Source organism: Canis aureus, chromosome 19, assembly GCF_053574225.1.
Source record: "Canis aureus isolate CA01 chromosome 19, VMU_Caureus_v.1.0, whole genome shotgun sequence".
NCBI lineage: Eukaryota > Metazoa > Chordata > Mammalia > Carnivora > Canidae > Canis > Canis aureus.
In genome coordinates this window covers 38,930,878-38,949,114 of record NC_135629.1, presented here as the reverse complement: position 1 = coordinate 38,949,114, position 18,237 = coordinate 38,930,878, and the positions used below count along the sequence as shown (strand labels likewise).

At 41.9% G+C, this 18,237-nt stretch overlaps 1 protein-coding gene, 1 long non-coding RNA gene and 1 other non-coding gene across 3 annotated transcripts in view; 2 read left to right on the top strand and 1 right to left on the bottom strand.

Annotated features, from left to right (window-relative positions):
* The window catches only part of LOC144289979 (uncharacterized), a 38,757-nt gene that overhangs the window by 7,574 nt on the left and 12,946 nt on the right, over positions 1 to 18,237 (top strand). The gene's annotated exons all lie outside the window — the stretch shown is intronic.
* On the bottom strand, positions 8,404 to 10,248 carry IQCF1 (IQ motif containing F1). The gene is made up of 4 exons (XM_077858709.1): positions 10,109 to 10,248; positions 9,814 to 9,924; positions 9,599 to 9,661; positions 8,404 to 8,860 (listed from the first exon to the last, which is right to left on the bottom strand). The coding sequence occupies exons 1-4, from the start codon at positions 10,109 to 10,111 to the stop codon at positions 8,414 to 8,416; spliced, it is 624 nt and encodes a 207-aa protein (XP_077714835.1). The 5' UTR covers positions 10,112 to 10,248; the 3' UTR covers positions 8,404 to 8,413.
* LOC144291294 (U6 spliceosomal RNA) lies at positions 11,845 to 11,951 on the top strand. The gene has a single exon (XR_013358601.1). It is a non-coding gene; the product is annotated as a U6 spliceosomal RNA (small nuclear RNA).

Genomic DNA, 18,237 nt, shown 5'->3' with positions numbered 1-18,237 from the left:
TGCTTAGATTTATGTGATGTAAAGACAAACCAGTGGTTTGTTTATCTCATCATATTTTAGATTCGTTTTTGCTGAACATAAGTTCTAATTTATATAGAAGTTGTACACCTTATTCCTTTTCTTCTAGTACTTAAATTCATTTTAACACTTTCACTTTAAATTTTACATGGTGCAGCACCTGGGTGACTCAGTTGGTTAAGCATATGCCTTTGGCTCAGGTCATAATCTCAGGGTACTGGGATGGAGCCCCATGTTGGGCTCTCTGCTCAGTGGGGAGTCTGCTGCTCCCTCTCCCTCTGTGACATCTCTTATTCTGTCTCTCAAATAAATAAAAATAAAAGCTTTAAAAAATTTTAAAAGATAACTCTTTCAAGCAAATCAGTACCTATCACTTCTACCCCAAAGCAGACAAGAAATTCAACCCAATTTTCTGTACTTCATCCCTGCCTCCAGCATCCTCTCATGTTGGTATCATCTGATAAAGTACACAATTTTTTGGACAAGCAAGACAAATCTTGCTTGTCACAATAAGTCTTACTGATGTCTATACTCATCACTACTTCTTACATCACTCTCCTGGATTCACTTTTCTTTGTCATGAAATTCACTTCCCGGAAATACTTTCAGAGACTTTTGATGTAAACTTTTTTTTAAGTCGACTCTACATCCAGCATGGAGCCCAATAGAGAGCTTGAACGTATGGCCCTGAGACTAACACCTGAGCTGAGATCAAGAGTCAGACCCTTAACCGATTGAGCCACCCAAGCACCCCTTATGTAAACTTCGAACTAATAAAAATGTCTTTCACTTTGCCCTTATGTGGCAAACACTTAAAAAACACTGGCAAACAACTTAAATGTTGTTGTAGGTGGTATATCATTCAATGCTTATTACACTTCTTTTCTTTCATAACACTGAGGATGTCACTCCACTTTCTCCTCATACCCAGGGTATGTGCTGAGAGATGTCAGTCTGAAACTTATCCCTGGGTGGGTAGTTTGTGGATTTTTTTTCCCTCTTCAAATGTTTACATATATTTATATTCATCAGTTATGAGGTTTTGCTGCGACCTGTTTGAAGCACCATCTGTTTTCCTTCACCTTTTTTAGGGCAATTGAGCCTCTTTAATGACTTCTGGGAAATTCATTAATGCCTTGAAGGTTTCTATTCTTCATCTCTGTGCTTCCTTTCTCAGAAACACTAATTCAACCATGACTAGAACTTATGGATGGGTGTTCCATTTTTAAACTTACCTTTCTTTAACCTTTTCAGTTTTCTGCATCTTTCCCTTTTCTGCTGCATTTCAAGAGGAGCTCTTTTGTCAAAGTTTCCACTCATTAACTTTGGTTATGTCCATTCTGCTATTCATCCCATCTATCAAATTCAAATTTTAACACTGTTCCTTTCTAAGATCCATAAATAGCTCTTTTTAATAATGGTTTGTACTTTTATGGCTAATATGTCTCCTCCCATCCACTGAGAATATTAATTTCACTTCTCTAAGTCTTTCCCTTGACCATTGTGTTCCTCGCTGTTGAATTTAGGGATGCTTTTTCATGCAGTTGGTTTCCTCTTGGTTGGATATTCATCTTTGTTTTGCGATTTTTGTCTGTTGATTGATTTCCGTGTCCACAGATTGCAAGAGAGGTACAGGATAGGCTCTTATGGTGGGTGGTCTCCTGGGCAGGAGTCCTGCTGTGCAAGGGTGTCACCTGGCATCAGGCCCTTCCACGGCTCCCAAGACCAATCACAGCTCCTCCCTGGAGATAGGCCCTCTCTTGCCAACCACATAGCTCAACTAGAGTTGGCTACTCCTCCTATGGTTATATCCAATTAGCCCCTACGGTAGCCAACAACCTCTGCTGCCTCCTGAACCAGCTGCTTCCAAGCTTGGCAAGACTGCATGGCCATTCTCTTCTTTTATAGGAGATCTTTTTCTAGAGCTTTGAAATATTTTCTTTCAGTGTTTTCACATCTACCTTCTGTCCTTTAAGGAGTCCACATAATTTCTGTCCATTGAAGTTCCCTTCCTAAATTTTTAGGTACTATTAGAAATATTTTAATTTTTTTTTTATGATAGTCACAGAGAGAGAGAGAGAGGCAGAGACACAGGCAGAGGGAGAAGCAGGCTCCATGCACCAGGAGCCCGATGTGGGATTCGATCCCAGGTCTCCAGGATCACGCCCTGGGCCAAAGGCAGGCGCCAAACTGCTGCGCCACCCAGGGATCCCCTATTAGAAATATTTTAAATAAATATATTCTTTTTCTGTTATTCTTATGAGTTTGTACCAAGAGAAGGAGACTTGAGCCTGTGTGGAATATTTTCATCTATTTTTTCATGGACATTTTTTTCAGTTTTCTTTATGGTTATGTTTCCTTGAGGTTTGAGGTAAAAATGTTGAAGCAGATTTTAGTAAGTGACTGACAGTTTTCTTCTGCAGATGGTTTATCTCTATTTTTAAATGGAAATTTTAGTTTCCTCTCTTCCTTGCCTTCACTTTATTCCCTTTCCTTCCTGAATAATTTAGTCTGAAAGTCATTAGGCTGGGCAATGCAACATAGGTATACCAGGGCAAGAGATATTTTGACACAGAACAGGGCATGGATCCCAAGAGAGTGAAGAAGGTATTGGCAGAAGAAGGCTTCCCAGTTTGGATCCCAGGCAAGGTGAAAGGGGTCTGGACACAGGGGCTCAAGGATATGGCAACAGTAGGTATCATACTATGGGCCAGGTGAAGAGGGCATGCCTAGTGGTATAGGAAGCCAGAAACTCTAGCACAGCAAGGAGAATATCTGAAGACATCAAGAGAGTGTCCCATTTGGTGAGAAGGGCATTCACACAGGACAGCAACCAATGAGTGATACATAAAGAGGATAATGGCCCAGCAGGGTGTCAGAGATCAAGCAGAGTGAAGACAATGTCACATAGCCAGCAGCAGCCATGGAAGATTAGTTACATACAGAGGAGATCAGATAAGAAAATTTATTAAGTATGGTAGTGGCACAAAAACAGACACATAGATCAATGGAATAGAATAGAAAACCCAGAAATGGACCCTCAACACTAGAGTCAACTAATCTTTGACAAAGCAGGAAAGAATACCCAATGGAAAAAAAAGTCTCTTCAACAAATGGTGTTGGGAAAATTGGACAGCCACATGCAGAGGAATGAAACTGGACCACGTTCTTACACCATATACAAAAATAAACTCAAAATGAATGAAAGACCTAAATGTGAGACAGGAATCCATCCAAATCCTAGAGGAGAACACAGGCAGCAACCTCTTGGACCTCAGCCCCAGCACCTTCTTGCTAGACATGTCTCCAAAGGCAAGGGAAACAAAAGCAAGGATGAACTATTGGGACTTCCTTGAAATAAAAACCTTTTGCACAGCAAAGGAAACAGTCAACAAAACTAAAGGGCAACCGATGGAATGGGAGAAGATATTTGCAAATGACATAGCAAATAAAGGGCTTAGTAGCCAAAGTCTAGAAAGAACTTATCAAACTCAATACCCAAAAAACAACCCTGTGAAGAAATGGGCAGAAGATATGAACAGACATTTCTCCAAAGAAGACATAACAAACACACGGGCAACAGACACATGAAAAAATGCTCAACATCACTCGGCATCAGGGAAATACAAATCAAAACCACAATGAGATACCACCTCGCACCAGTCAGAATGGCTAAAAATAACAATTCAGGAAGCAACATATGTTGACGAGCAAGGGGGCCTCTCTTACACTGTTGATGGGAATGCAAGCTGGTGCAGCCACTCTGGAAAACAGTACGGAGGTTCCGCTCCCTTCAAGGAGCCTGCTTCTCCCTCTGCCTATGTCTCTGCCTCTCTCTGTGTGTCTCTCATGAATAAATAAATAAAATCTTAAAAAAAAAAAAAAAAGTAAAAAAGAGAACTACCCTATGACCCAGCAATTGCACTGCTAGGTATTTACCCAAAGGATACAAACCTAGTGATCGAACGGGCACATGCACCCCAATGTTTATAGCAGCAATGTCCACAATAGCCAAAATATGGAAAGAGCTCAGATGTCCATCGACAGATGAATGGTTAAAGAAGATGTGGTATAGGGGCATCTGGGTGGCTCTGTTGGTTAAGCATCTGCCTTTGGTTCATGTCATGATCCCGGGATCCTGAGGTTGAGCCTGGTATTGGGCTCTCTGCTCAGCAGGGAGTCTGCTTCTCCCTCTGCCCCACCCTCTGCTTGTGCTCTTGCTCTCTCTCTCTCAAAAAAAATGAAATTTTAAAAAAGAGAAGATGTGGTGTGTATACACAATGGACTATGACTCAACCATCAAAAAGAATGAAATCTTGTCATTTGCAACAATAGGGATGGAACTAGAGGGTATTATGCTAAGTGAAATAAGTCAGAGAAAGACAAATACCGTACGATTTTACTCATACATGGAATTTAAGAAACAAAACAGATGAACATAGATGAAGGGAAGGGAAAAATAAAATAAGATGAGAACAGAGAGTGAGGCAAACCATAAGAGTTGATGAACTCTAGGAAACAAACAGGGTTGTTGGAGGGGAGGTAGGTGGAAGGATGAGGTAACTGGTTGTTGAGCATTAAGGAGGGCACTTGATATAATGAGCATTGGGTGTTATGTGCACCTGATGAATCATGAAATTCTACCTCTGAAACTAATAATACACTGTATGTTAACTAAATTGAATTCATATAAAAATTTTTAAAGAAAATTTATTGGGATCCCTGGGTGGCGCAGCAGTTTAGCGCCTGCCTTTGGCCCAGGGCGCGATCCTGGAGACCCGGGATCGAATCCCAGGTCGGGCTCCCGGTGCATGGAGCCTGCTTCTCCCTCTGCCTATGTCTCTGCCTCTCTCTCTCTGTGACTATCATAAATAAATAAAAAAAATTAAAAAAAAATAAATAAAAATAAAGAAAATTTATTAAGTAAAATGGAAGCCAAGTGTCTTAATCTTGGAAACAGAAGGTACAAATAAAGAAAGGAAAAAACTAGAATGAACTCTTTGATTTTAGATTCGGATTAGAGATATCAGCGTCAACTCAGACATTGCAATATAGATGATAGCAATGTGTGCTATGTGTATGCACAAACATATATTCCCTATCTCTGTCCACTGAGAGGCCTAGGACCAGCAGGGTCCCAATAATGATGAACACACCTTCCTATGCTCTGCTGGGCCACTCCACTGCTCCCCAAATTTGCTGTTTTTCCCTGGTGCCAGTTTTTCTTTCACTATTTTTTTTATTGCAGTTCAATTTGCCAACATATAGCATAACACTGAGTGCTCATCCCTCCAAGTGCCCTCCTCAGCGCCCATCACCCAGTCACCCCCACCCCCGCCCACCTCCCCTTTCCACTACCCCTTGCTCGTTTCCCAGAGTTAGGAGTCTCTCACGTTCTGTCTCCCTCTCTGATATTTCCCACTCATTTTCTCTCCTTTCCCCTTTATTCCCTTTCACTAATTTTTATATTCCCCAAATGAATGAGACCATATAAAGTTTGTCCTTTTCTGATTGACTTACTTCACTCAGCACAATACACTCCAGGTCCATCCACATCGAAGCAAATGGTGGGTATTTGTCGTTTCTAATGGCTGAGTAATATCCCATTGTATACATAAACCACATCTTCTCTATCCATTCATCTTTTGATGGACACTGAGGCTCCTTCCAGAGTTTGGCTATTGTGGACATTGCTGCTATAAACATCGGGGTGCAGGTGTCCCGGCGTTTCACTGCATCTGTATCTTTGGGGTAAATCCCCAGCAGTGCAATTGCTGGGTCGTAGGGCAGGTCTATTTTTAACTCTTTGAGGAACCTCCACACAGTTTTCCAGAGTGGCTGCACCAGTTCACATTCCCACCCACAGTGCAAGAGGGTTCCCCTTTCTCCACATCCTCTCCAACATTTGTGGTTTCCTGTCTTGTTAATTTTCCCCATTCTCACTGGGTGAGGTGGTGTCTCATTGTGGTTTTGATTTGTATTTCCCTGATGGTCAGTGATGCGGAGCATTTTCTCATGTGCATGTTGGCCATGTCTGTGTCTTCTTCTGTAAAATTTGTTCATGTCTTTTGCCCATTTCACGATTGGATTGTTTGTTTCTTTGCTGTTGAGTTTAATAAGTTCTTTATAGATCTTGGATACTAGCCCTTTATCTGATAGGTCATTTGGCTGCCAGTTTTTAAGGTGAGTGTGACCACTTTCCTTGTTTGGTTGCTGAAGCTGAATTTTCATGGCACTTAACACTTGCACTAAAAGATGAGAATCAGCCCCACTTTACAGCCGAGAAAACTGGGACTCAGAGAGGTAAAATGACATGTCCATAGCTACACAGCAATGAGTGATGGAGCAAGGGATCCGATCTAGGCTGTTTGGCTCCAAAGTCCTTGCTTTTTACTCTGAGACACTGAACATAAAACAGAAAGGTAGGCAAGGAAAAAGGAGACAAATCTTTCAAAGAGTGACAGACCAGGACCTGTGTGAGACACAGGAGCAGGATATGGAAGGACAGAGCAGGAAATACAGATTCATGCTCCAGTGCAAGCCAGAGAGCTGGAACATAAGACTGCCAGGCAGCATCTCTGAACCTCTGTAAGCTGAAGAACTAATTTGTCAGGGCAGAGTAGAAGGAGCAGGACCAGACATAGGGCTTCTGAGCTTGCAGTCTGGATGGAGAATAACCCAAGACCCCAGGACTCTGTCTACAGAAGACCACAGGATAGCAGTGCCCTGATGGGCAGAGGGACAGCCTAACCTTGATCTCTTAATCTCTTAACCTAGGCCCCAATCCCACCCCAGGTGGCATCTTTTCATAGGAAGTGACTGTCAGTTCCAGCAGGACCAACCTCTGCTTAGACTGGACCTGGAGACCGGGTGAGGGACACATGGTCAATCCTTCTCAATTCTGGATCTGTAAGATGCTAGGACTTGACACTCACTAAAGGGTTTGGCTAGCAGTAGAGTGCCTTGTTTCCCATCTCTACCCCTGTGGAACCTCCCACACCCACCAGATTTGAAGGGATTGAATCCTAGTCTCCATTTGGGGCTGGAGGTTGAGGGACAGCATCTGAATTAGGAATGAGGACTGGGGCTATGCACTCTAACAATGTCCAGTTTGGGTCTCAGATTCTGACTTGGAGGCCATGTATGAGGATTCAGTTCCCAGTGTGGCAGGGAGCTCTGAAGGAGGCCATTGAGAGGACATGATTACCCATCCACTTGCAAGCTGGACCCAGGCAACTGAAAGTTCCTCACCTCCTCCCTCCTCCTTGGAATATGAATGCCACCCACCATTCCACAGTGAGAGCCATTTTCAAGGATACAGCCTTGAGAGAGCATTGTGGTTTTGAGAACATGTGGACAGTATATGTGACTGAAGCTTATTAAGGCCTCTATATAAATTTTAAGATTCTGGCAGGAAAGGGGCTCCTGGGTGGCTCAGTAGGTTAAGCAGCCAACTCTTGGTTTCAGGTCAGATCATGATCTCATGGGTCATGGGATAGAGCCCTGAGTTGGGCTCCACACCCAGCAAGGAGTCTGCTTGAAGACTCTCTCCCTCTGCCCCTCCTCCACTCTCTCTCTCTCTAAAATAAATAAATCTTTTTTAAAAAGGGAGTGGGAACACCTGGCTGGGTGGCACAGTGGTTGAGCGTCTGCCTTCAGCTCAGGGCGTGATCCTGGGGGTACCGGGATCGAGTCCCACATCAGGCTCCCTGCAGGGAATCTGCTTCTCCCTTCGGCTACATCTCTGCCTCTTTGTCTCTCATGAATAAATAAAATCTTTAAAAAATAAAAAGGTTCTGGCAGGCAGGTGAAATCTCCTCACCTGGCAGCCACCCAAGACAAGCTTCATACGTAAGTTCACTCGCTTATTAAAACTGTCACCTGCCAATCTGGAATGGCCGGCCTCCTCCTTCCATCTCTCCTTGCCCTCTGTATATGGGGCCAGTTCATGAACTGATGCGAGCCACAATCACAGAGCTTGGGGTGGATGGGTTCTTCTCAATCATGGGGGTAAGAGAACAAGCCCTGAGCAACTACAACTGGGTGGCTGAATTCTTGACAAACGTGCTGCCATTACTGTCACTAACCACTTCCCTCCAGACCTCTATTATATGCAACCTTGGGGAGGGGCACCATTTACATGAAGGATGCTCCCTTCATTAGCCAACATGGCAGATCTGTTCCACCAACTTTTCTACTTATGGCAGACCTTGCTAATTAATCAGTCTCTGCTGAGTCTGGGCAAAGCTTCAGAATCCTTCCCCTCAAATAAATTTGGGGCCTCGGACAACCCCTACCCATTCCTCAGTGTTAGCATATAAAATGCTAAGTATCTGCCATCACTTGCCCTGACCTCCTGGAACTTGTGAAACAGAGAGGCAGGGGGAAGACCACTTCACTGCTTTATTGGGAGGGGAATACACTCTGACACAATGCAAGGCCCTGAGCCCATCAAGATCTCTAGTTCGAGATGCAGCTGGTTGGCAGTGACTCTGTAGTGTCCCTTGATGAAACCCCGGGAAGCACAAGAGTGGCACCTCCAGTAAGCCTGGATAATGCGGGCAGCATTGAGCAAACGGCAATAGCGCCTATGAATGCGCCACATGCGGACCCAGGACTGCAGCTTGACTGCTGCCCACTCCTTCCGTGTAAAGGTTTCCAATGCTGCACGCCGCCTCCTCTCCATCAGCTTTGTCAGGATTTGCTTCCACCAGCGCTGAATGACCATCACTCTGATTACTGCATGCAGCAGTGTCCGGCGCACCAAGGTACCCCGCCACCAGGCCTGGATCTTTATGACTTCCGGATCACTGGTAGAGGGCTCATTTTGGTCTCCTGGGATCTTGCAAGAAGAAAGAGGGGACATTCAGAGAATGTTCTCCACCCACATGAGTCCTAGGGCATGCCAGAAAGGGACCCTGATTCCCTATCAACAATCAGCCCTTCTTCTGAAGCTCAGGAGCACTGGACAAGGCACTGGATGGAACCAGAAGATCAAGTAGGTGTCTTGTCTCTACCACTCTCTGGTTAATGGACATGGGCCCAACATGTTGACCTCTGAATCTCAAAGTCCCCATCTATAAAATGGGAGTACATCTGTCCTGTCTACCCAGTTTTATATTGGATCAACTTGGCCAACCTAGGGCAAGAAAACCATAATCTATGGAGCAAAGAATTACATGTTCCACCTGAATGTGTCCAACTGATCAGGTCCTAGGATCCTTCCCTTCAATCCCACCCACTTGCTAGAGAAGTAACATCATTTTCTAATCCTGTCCTTTCATCCTTGACTCCAGATCCAAGTCACAACCTGCTCTCTTCCTCTTCCATGTTACAGTATTGTTCCCCCCCCCATAAAGTTCTACCTTTTATCTCTTCCCCATCCTTATTTTTCTTGACTTTCACACTTTGTCTTAATTAATGAGCAAACATACTTGCACAAGCTCAAATACACACACACACACACACACACAAAATTGATTAAGCCCAGCCTCCCATACATTGCCCATTCCATTCCACAAACACAGCCCCTAGATTCCCAGCCCCAGCCCTGTGTGGTCTTGAGGGAGGGGGCTCATACTTTTTTAACTTCCTTATTAGCATCCTCCACTTTCTTTGTCTCCTCTGTATTTATATCATCAGCCTGAAAAAGAAATGGGGAAAGAGAACAAACAAGAATGAGTTTATTCCTGTTCTTAGCTCTAGATCATGCAAAAAAAAAAAAAAAAAAAAAAACAGTAGCCACAAGGACTAAGACACAAGGTCCAGAGAAATCCAAATCAGGGTTCTTCCTACCTCCACCTTATTCTCTGAGGCCAGTGGTTCTGAGGCTAAATCGGTTGGTTCCTCTTCCTGCTGAGGCTCATCTTCAGGGAGTTCACCAATATTTTCAGGCTGGTCCTTCTCCTGAAATCAGCAGTTAGGGAAAAGGCAAGAGTAAAGTTACCCTCCTTCCCTCTTCATTTAGTATCCCACACATCCCCAGCTTCTGGGACTTCCCAGAGTATTCACATGCCAGAGAATTCCTTCATCCTGAGAGATCTATGGGGACATCCCTAAAAAGCCTGGATTGTCTGTCTCTTTTACTCACCATTGGTCCCACATGGATTGGGGTATAGATGGTTCAAATCCCCTCAGGTCTGTGTTCCTCTAGCCATGGATGGGTAGATAGAGTGGAAGGGAAGACCTATGATGTCATAAAGGCAGCTATGACTCAGGCACAAGATAGTTGAGCCACCAGTAGTTGAGCTCCCTCCAAGGAAAAGACAAAAGTGTTGTGCATTCTTTTCTGCTGGAAATGGCCAAAGCTCTGAATACCAAAGCAAGACACCAGAAATGCTGGCCCATTGATGTAAAGGTGTGTAAAAACAACCAGTCATTGGTAATATTCCCAGTTGGTAGACTTAATATATTTTCTTAAAGATGTTATTTATTTATTCATGAGAGAGACACACACAGAGAGGCAGAGACACAGGCAGAGAGAGAAGCAGGCTCCATGCAGGGAGCCCAATGCGGGACTCGATCCAGGGACTCCAGAACCATGCCCTGAACCAAAGGCAGATGCTTAACCACTGAGCCACCAGGGAGTCCCATATTCCCAGTTAGTAAACTTGAGAATTGATTTAAGTTTAACTCAATCCCGGGTCTCCAGGATCACGCCCTGGGCGGAAGGCAGGCGCTAAACCGCTGAGCCACCGGGGCTGCCCCTAATTTAAATTTTTAAAAAAGATGGCACCAGTAAATCCTTACCTATCAGTAAGTACTTTAAATGTAAGTTGGGGGCAGCCCCAGTGGCGCAGCGGTTTAGAGCTGCCTGCAGCCCAGGGCGTGATCCTGGAGACCCTGGATCGAGTCCCACGTCGGGCTCTCTGCATGGTGCCTGCTTCTCCTTCTGCCTGTGTCTCTGCCTCTCTCTCTCTCTCTCTCTCTGTGACTCTGTGAATAAATAAATAAAATCTTAAAAAATAAATAAATAAATGTAAGTGGGTTAAATTCTCCAATCAAAAGACAGAGTGACTAAATGGACAAAACAAAAATGACCCAAGTATTTACAGAGACTGCTTTACAGAGACTCACTTCAACTTTAAGGATACCATATAAGGGATGCCTGGGTGGCTCAGCAGTTGAGCGTCTGCCTTTGGCCCGGGGCATGATCCTGGGGTCCTGGGATCAAGTCCCACATCAGGCTCCCTGTGAGGAGCCTGCTTCTCCCTCTGCCTATGTCTCTGCCTTCTCTCTGTGTCTCTCATGAATAAATAAAATCTTTAAAAAAAAAAAAAAAAGGATACATACCATATAAGATAAAAGTGAAGGGATGGAAAAAGAGATTCCATACAAATGGAACCAGAGACTTACATTATCTGATTTCAAGACTTAACTGTCTTGAAAGACTATAAAGTTACAATAATCAAGACAATGTGGTTTTAGTGTAAGATGATACAAACAGATCAATGAAACAGAATAAAGAAGTCAGAAATAGACGCACGTTTACACAATGTATTGATTTTTTTTTAATCCAGAAAATTTAGTGCAGAAAGGAAATGCGTCTTCAATGGGGGGGAAAAAAGGAATCTTGACCCTTATCTAAAATTATAGACAACACACACAACACACATGAGACAGGATGGGTCATAGGCCTAAACAAAACTAAAGCTAAAACTGTAAAGCTTGTAGAAGAAAACCCATGAGAATTATTTTGTGACCTTGGAGTTGACAAAGATTTCTTAGACATGACAGAGAAAACACTAAGTATAAAAGATAGAATGACTTCATCCAAATTAAAACTGTCTTTTTACCAAAAGACAGCATTTTTAAAAGTCAGCTGGGGAGCTCACTCCAGCAGCACATATATTAAAACTGGAATGATACAGAGAAGATTAGCATGGCCCCTGTGCAACCATGACACACAAATATCTGAAATGTTCCATATTTTTCAGCATGGTGACCAAAGTCAACAAGACTATATGGTGAGTTTGAAAGTTGCTAAGAGAGTAAATCTTAAAAATTCTCTTAAAACTGACTGGGTGGCCCAGTCAGTCAAGCGTTTGGCCAGCTCAGGTCATGATCTCAGGTACTTGGGATTGAGCCTCACATCTGCACTCCATCCTCAGCAAGATGTCTGCTTGTCCCTCTGCCTCTGCCTCTCCCCCTACTTGTTCTCTCTCTCTCTCTCTCTCTCAAATGAATAAATAAAAACTTTCCCAAAAAAAGTTATCTTAACAAGAAAAAAACCCCTCTGGAACTGTGTAGTGATAGATGTTAACTAGACTTATTGTGGTAAGGATTTTGCAATATATACAAATATCAAATCATGCTGTACATCTGAAACTAATATAATCCTGTATGTCAATTATACCTCAAATTTTTAAAAGGTCAAAAAAAATTTTTTAAGGTCACAGGCTGAGGAAAAGAACATTTGAGAGAGAGAGAATGTATATATTGTGTATATATACATTATACATATACATATATACATATACATATGTATACATTATACATATACAAAGATGTCATATCCTGGCTAGAACTTCTGCAACTTGAGAATAAAGATAAGAAACCCAATAAAATGTCCAAAGACTTAAATCAATACTTCATAAAAGAAGATATACAGGGACACTTGGCTGGCTCAGTAGAGCATGTGACTCTTGATCTTGGGGTTGTGAGTTTGAGCCCCATGTTGGATGTAGAGATTACTTAAAAATTAAATCTTTATGGGGCGCCTGGGTGGCTCAGTCAGTTAAGCATCTGCCTTCAGCTCAGGGTCATGATCAGACCCACATCAGGCCTGCTTGGCAGGGAAACTGCTTCTTCCTCTCCTATGCCCCTGCTTGTGTGTGCTCTCTCTGTCAAATAAATAAAATATTTTTAAAAAAAAAAGTAAAGTCTTTTTTTTAAAGGTTTTATTTATTCACGAGAGTCACAAAGAGAGGCAAAGACATAGGCAGAGGAAGGAGAAGCAGGCTCCATGCAGGGAGACTGATGTGGGACTCGATCCTGGGACTACAGGACCATGCCCCGAGCCAAAGGCATATGCTCAACCACTGAGCTACCCAAAACGTAAAATCTTCAGGGGCATCTCAGTAGCTCAGTCAGTTAAACATCCAACTCAGCTCAGGTTATGATCTCAGGGTCATAAGATCAAGCCCCACATCAGGCTCCAAACTTAGGCATGGAGCTTGCTTAAGATTCTCTCTCCCTCTCTCTCTGTCCCACTCCCACCCTCTGTAACCCACCCACCCACCCACACGTGAACAGTTTCTCAACATCATTACTGATTAGGGAAAGGCAAAACTAAAACCACAATGAGATACCACTATTTATCCATTAAAATGGCTAATTTTTTTTTTATTTTTAGAAACTGAGAACCAAATATTGGCAAAATGGAACAACCAATTTGGAAATTAGTTTGGCTGCTCCTGATAAAATTAAGCATAAATCTATTCTGTGACTCAGCAATTCCACTAGGGGGCATTTACTCAAGAGAAATGAAAATGTATGTTCACAAAAAACTTGTACCGGAATGCTGAAAGCATTAAATTTATAACAACTAAATACTGGAGACAAGTCAAATGTCTATAAATAGGAGAATGGATAAATATTATGGATATACTCATAAAATGTTATTAAACCATAAAAAGCAAAGAACTAATGATACAAGCAATGATATTGACAGATCTTACAAACATCATGTTGAGGGGGGAAAATCAAACAAAAAACAGAGCATATTGTATAATTCCATATATAAAGTTTGACAACATACAAAACTAACACACAAAACTAACATATGTGATAGAAATCAGAACTGTGGTTGCTCTGGGAATTGGGATGGATTAGAAAAAGGAACAAAGGAACTTTCTGGGGTGATAGAAATGTCCTATACCTTGATGAGGTATAGATTTATGAGATATATGCATTTGTGAAGATCCATTTAACTGAATATTAAACATTTCTTGATTTCACTATACACAAATTATACCTTGATTTTTTTATGAAATTAAAGCCATTTTCAGAAAAATAGAAGTCAGAAAACAAAATTGCTAGCAGATTCACACTACAAGAAATGTTAAAGGAAGATCCTAAATGGAAGCCCACATCAGCAGGTAGAAATGATGGTCCAAAAGTAGTAAATGTTGGGCAAATAGAAAAGACCATCTTTTTTTTAAGTTTAAAATTTTAATTCCAGTATAGTTAACATACAGTGTTATATTAGCTTCTGGTTTACAATATAGTCATTCAACAATTTTATACATTGCTCAGTGCTCATTACAACAAGTGCACTCCTTATTCCTGGTTATATATTTCACTCCTCCCTCAGCCACTTTTCCTCTGGTAACCATCAGTTTGTTCTCAACATAGTTAAGAGTCTGCTTCTTAGTTTTTCTCTCTTTCTATCTTTTCTCTTTGTTCATTTTGTTTCTAATAATCCAGATGTGAGTGAAATCATGTGGTATTTGTCTTTCCTCTGATGTATCACGTAGCATTATATTCCCTAGATCCATCATGTTTTGTAATGGCAAGCTTTCATGCTTTTTGTGGCTGAATAATATTCCCTCATGTATATACATACCACATTTCTAAAATTATTTATTTATTTATTTATTTATTTATTTATTTATTTATTTATTTATTTAAGAGAGAGAGAGAGAGTATGACTGAGAGGGGCAGAGGGAAAGGGAGAGAGAATCTCAAGCAGATTTCATGCTGAGCATGGCACCTGATGCAGGACTTAATCACAAGACCCTGATACCAACCTAGGCTGAAACCAAGAGTCACACACTTAACTGACTAGGCCACCAGAATTCCCACATATTCTTTATTCATTCATCTACTGATGAACACTTGGGCTGCTTCTATAATATGGCTATTGTAAATAATGCTGTGATATAAGGGTGCATATATCCTTTAAAATACATGTGTTTATATCCCTTTTTTGAAATTCTTTATATGAATTCAATTTAGTTAACATACAGTGTATTATTAGTTTCAGAGGTAGAATTTCATGATTCATCAGGTGCACATAACACCCAATGCTCATTATATCAAGTGCCCTCCTTAATGCTCAACAACCAGTTACCTCATCCTTCCACCTACCTCCCCTCCAACAACCCTGTTTGTTTCCTAGAGTTCATCAACTCTTATGGTTTGCCTCACTCTCTGTTCTCATCTTATTTTATTTTTCCCTTCCCTTCATCTATGTTCATCTGTTTTGTTTCTTAAATTCCATGTATGAGTAAAATCGTACGGTATTTGTCTTTCTCTGACTTATTTCACTTAGCATAATACCCTCTAGTTCCATCCCTATTGTTGCAAATGACAAGATTTCATTCTTTTTGATGGTTGAGTCATAGTCCATTGTGTATACACACCACATCTTCTCTTTTTTAAAATTTCATTTTTTTTGAGAGAGAGAGAGCAAGAGCACAAGCAGAGGGTGGGGCAGAGGGAGAAGCAGACTCCCTGCTGAGCAGAGAGCCCAATACCAGGCTCAACCTCAGGATCCCGGGATCATGACATGAACCAAAGGCAGATGCTTAACCAACAGAGCCACCCAGATGCCCCTATACCACATCTTCTTTAACCATTCATCTGTCGATGGACATCTGAGCTCTTTCCATATTTTGGCTATTGTGGACATTGCTGCTATAAACATTGGGGTGCATGTGCCCGTTCGATCACTAGGTTTGTATCCTTTGGGTAAATACCTAGCAGTGCAATTGCTGGGTCATAGGGTAGTTCTCTTTTTTACTTTTTTTTTTTTTTTTTAAGATTTTATTTATTTATTCATGAGAGACACACAGAGAGAGGCAGAGACATAGGCAGAGGGAGAAGCAGGCTCCTTGAAGGGAGCGGAACCTCCGTACTGTTTTCCAGAGTGGCTGCACCAGCTTGCATTCCCATCAACAGTGTAAGAGAGGCCCCCTTGCTCGTCAACATATGTTGCTTCCTGAATTGTTATTTTTAGCCATTCTGACTGGTGCGAGGTGGTATCTCATTGTGGTTTTGATTTGTATTTCCCTGATGCCGAGTGATGTTGAGCATTTTTTCATGTGTCTGTTGCCCGTGTGTTTGTTATGTCTTCTTTGGAGAAATGTCTGTTCATATCTTCTGCCCATTTCTTCACAGGGTTGTTTTTTGGGTATTGAGTTTGATAAGTTCTTTCTAGACTTTGGCTACTAAGCCCTTTATTTGCTATGTCATTTGCAAATATCTTCTCCCATTCCATCGGTTGCCCTTTAGTTTTGTTGACTGTTTCCTTTGCTGTGCAAAAGGTTTTTATTTCAAGGAAGTCCCAATAGTTCATCCTTGCTTTTGTTTCCCTTGCCTTTGGAGACATGTCTAGCAAGAAGGTGCTGGGGCTGAGGTCCAAGAGGTTGCTGCCTGTGTTCTCCTCTAGGATTTGGATGGATTCCTGTCTCACATTTAGGTCTTTCATTCATTTTGAGTTTATTTTTGTATATGGTGTAAGAACGTGGTCCAGTTTCATTCCTCTGCATGTGGCTGTCCAATTTTCCCAACACCATTTGTTGAAGAGACTTTTTTTTCCATTGGGTATTCTTTCCTGCTTTGTCAAAGATTAGTTGACTCTAGTGTTGAGGGTCCATTTCTGGGTTCTCTATTCTATTCCATTGATCTATGTGTCTATTTTTGTGCCACTACCATGCTGTCTTGATGATTACAGCTTTGTAATACAACTTGAAGTCAGGAATTATGATGCCTCCAGCTTTGGTTTTCTTTTCTTTTCTTTTTTTAAGATTTTATTTATTTATTCATGAGAGACACACAGAGATAGGCAGAGACATAGGCAGAGGGAGAAGCAGGCTCTCTGCAGGGAGCCCAATGTAGGACTTAATCCCAGAATTCCAGGACCACACCCTGAGCCAAAAGCAGACATTCAATACTGAGCCACCCAGGTATCACTGGTTTTCTTTTCAACATTACTTTGGCTAATTGGGGTCTTTTCTGGTTCCATACAAATTTTAGGATTATTTGTTCTAGCTCTGTGAAAAATGTTGATGGTATTTCAATAGGAATTGCATTAAATATATAGATTACTTTGGGTAGCATAGACATTTTAACAATATTTGTTTTTCCAATCCATGAGCATGAAATGCTTTCCCTTTTTTTTGTGTGTCTTCCTCAATTTCTTTTTTTTTAATTTTATCTTTTTTTTTAAGATTTTATTTATTCATAGAGACAGAGAGAGAGGGGCAAGACATAGGCAGAGGGAGAAGCAGGCTCCATGCAGGTAGCCCGATGTGGGACTCGATACCGGGTCTCCAGGATCACACCCCAGGCTGCAGGCGGCGCCAAACCGCTGCACCATGGGGGCTGCCCCTTCCTCAATTTCTTTGTAAGTGTTCTATAGTTTCAGAATACAGATCCTTTACCTCTAGTGTTTTTGTATTCTTTGGGTAAATACCCAGTAGTGTGATCATAAAGTGGTTCTCTTTTTAAAATTTTGAGGAACCTCCATACTGTTTCCCAAAGTGGCTGCACCAGTTTGCATTCCCACCAGCAGTGCATGAGGCTTCCTTTTTCTCCACATCCTTACCAACACTTGTTTCTTGTAGTTTTGACTCTGGCCATTCTGACAGGGGCAAGGTGATATCTCATTGTAGTTTTGATTTGTGTTTCCCTGCTGACAAGTGATGTTAAGCATCTTTTCATGTGTCTGTTGGCCATCTGGATGTCTAGAAAAGACCATCTTTTAAAATTCCTTAAAATACCACGGACCCCAGTGCCAGTAAGATGGAACAAGAGTACTACAGTTAATCTCTCCCAGTAATGACAACTGAAAACTCTGCATAAGAGTGCAGAAAGCAACTGGACCCTGGAAAGTGGACAATAGCAGGTGGATTAGGGAAGAAAATCTTGAAGAACAATCAGTTCTGGTTTCCATGTCATAATTGAAGACAGCCCAAAATGCAGAACTACACTTGTGTGGATGGCAAATAATCTGAGAGGAAGCCCCTCTTTCTTACCAGAGCATCAGAAAAAGTCACCTCCTCAAGCAAAGATTATGGACATTTTTTTCCACCTCCTCCCCCATTTTCCTGTTTGTTTGTTCTCATGACTCATCCCATGGTAAAGTCACAGAGCTGCACTGCCACAGTGGTGGCCCTTTGAGCTTGTGAAAAATCACCTCCTTGGTTAGAGGAAACATCCAGGATACAGTCCAGAATTACTTACTCAACATATGAAGAGCCAAGAAAATCTGAT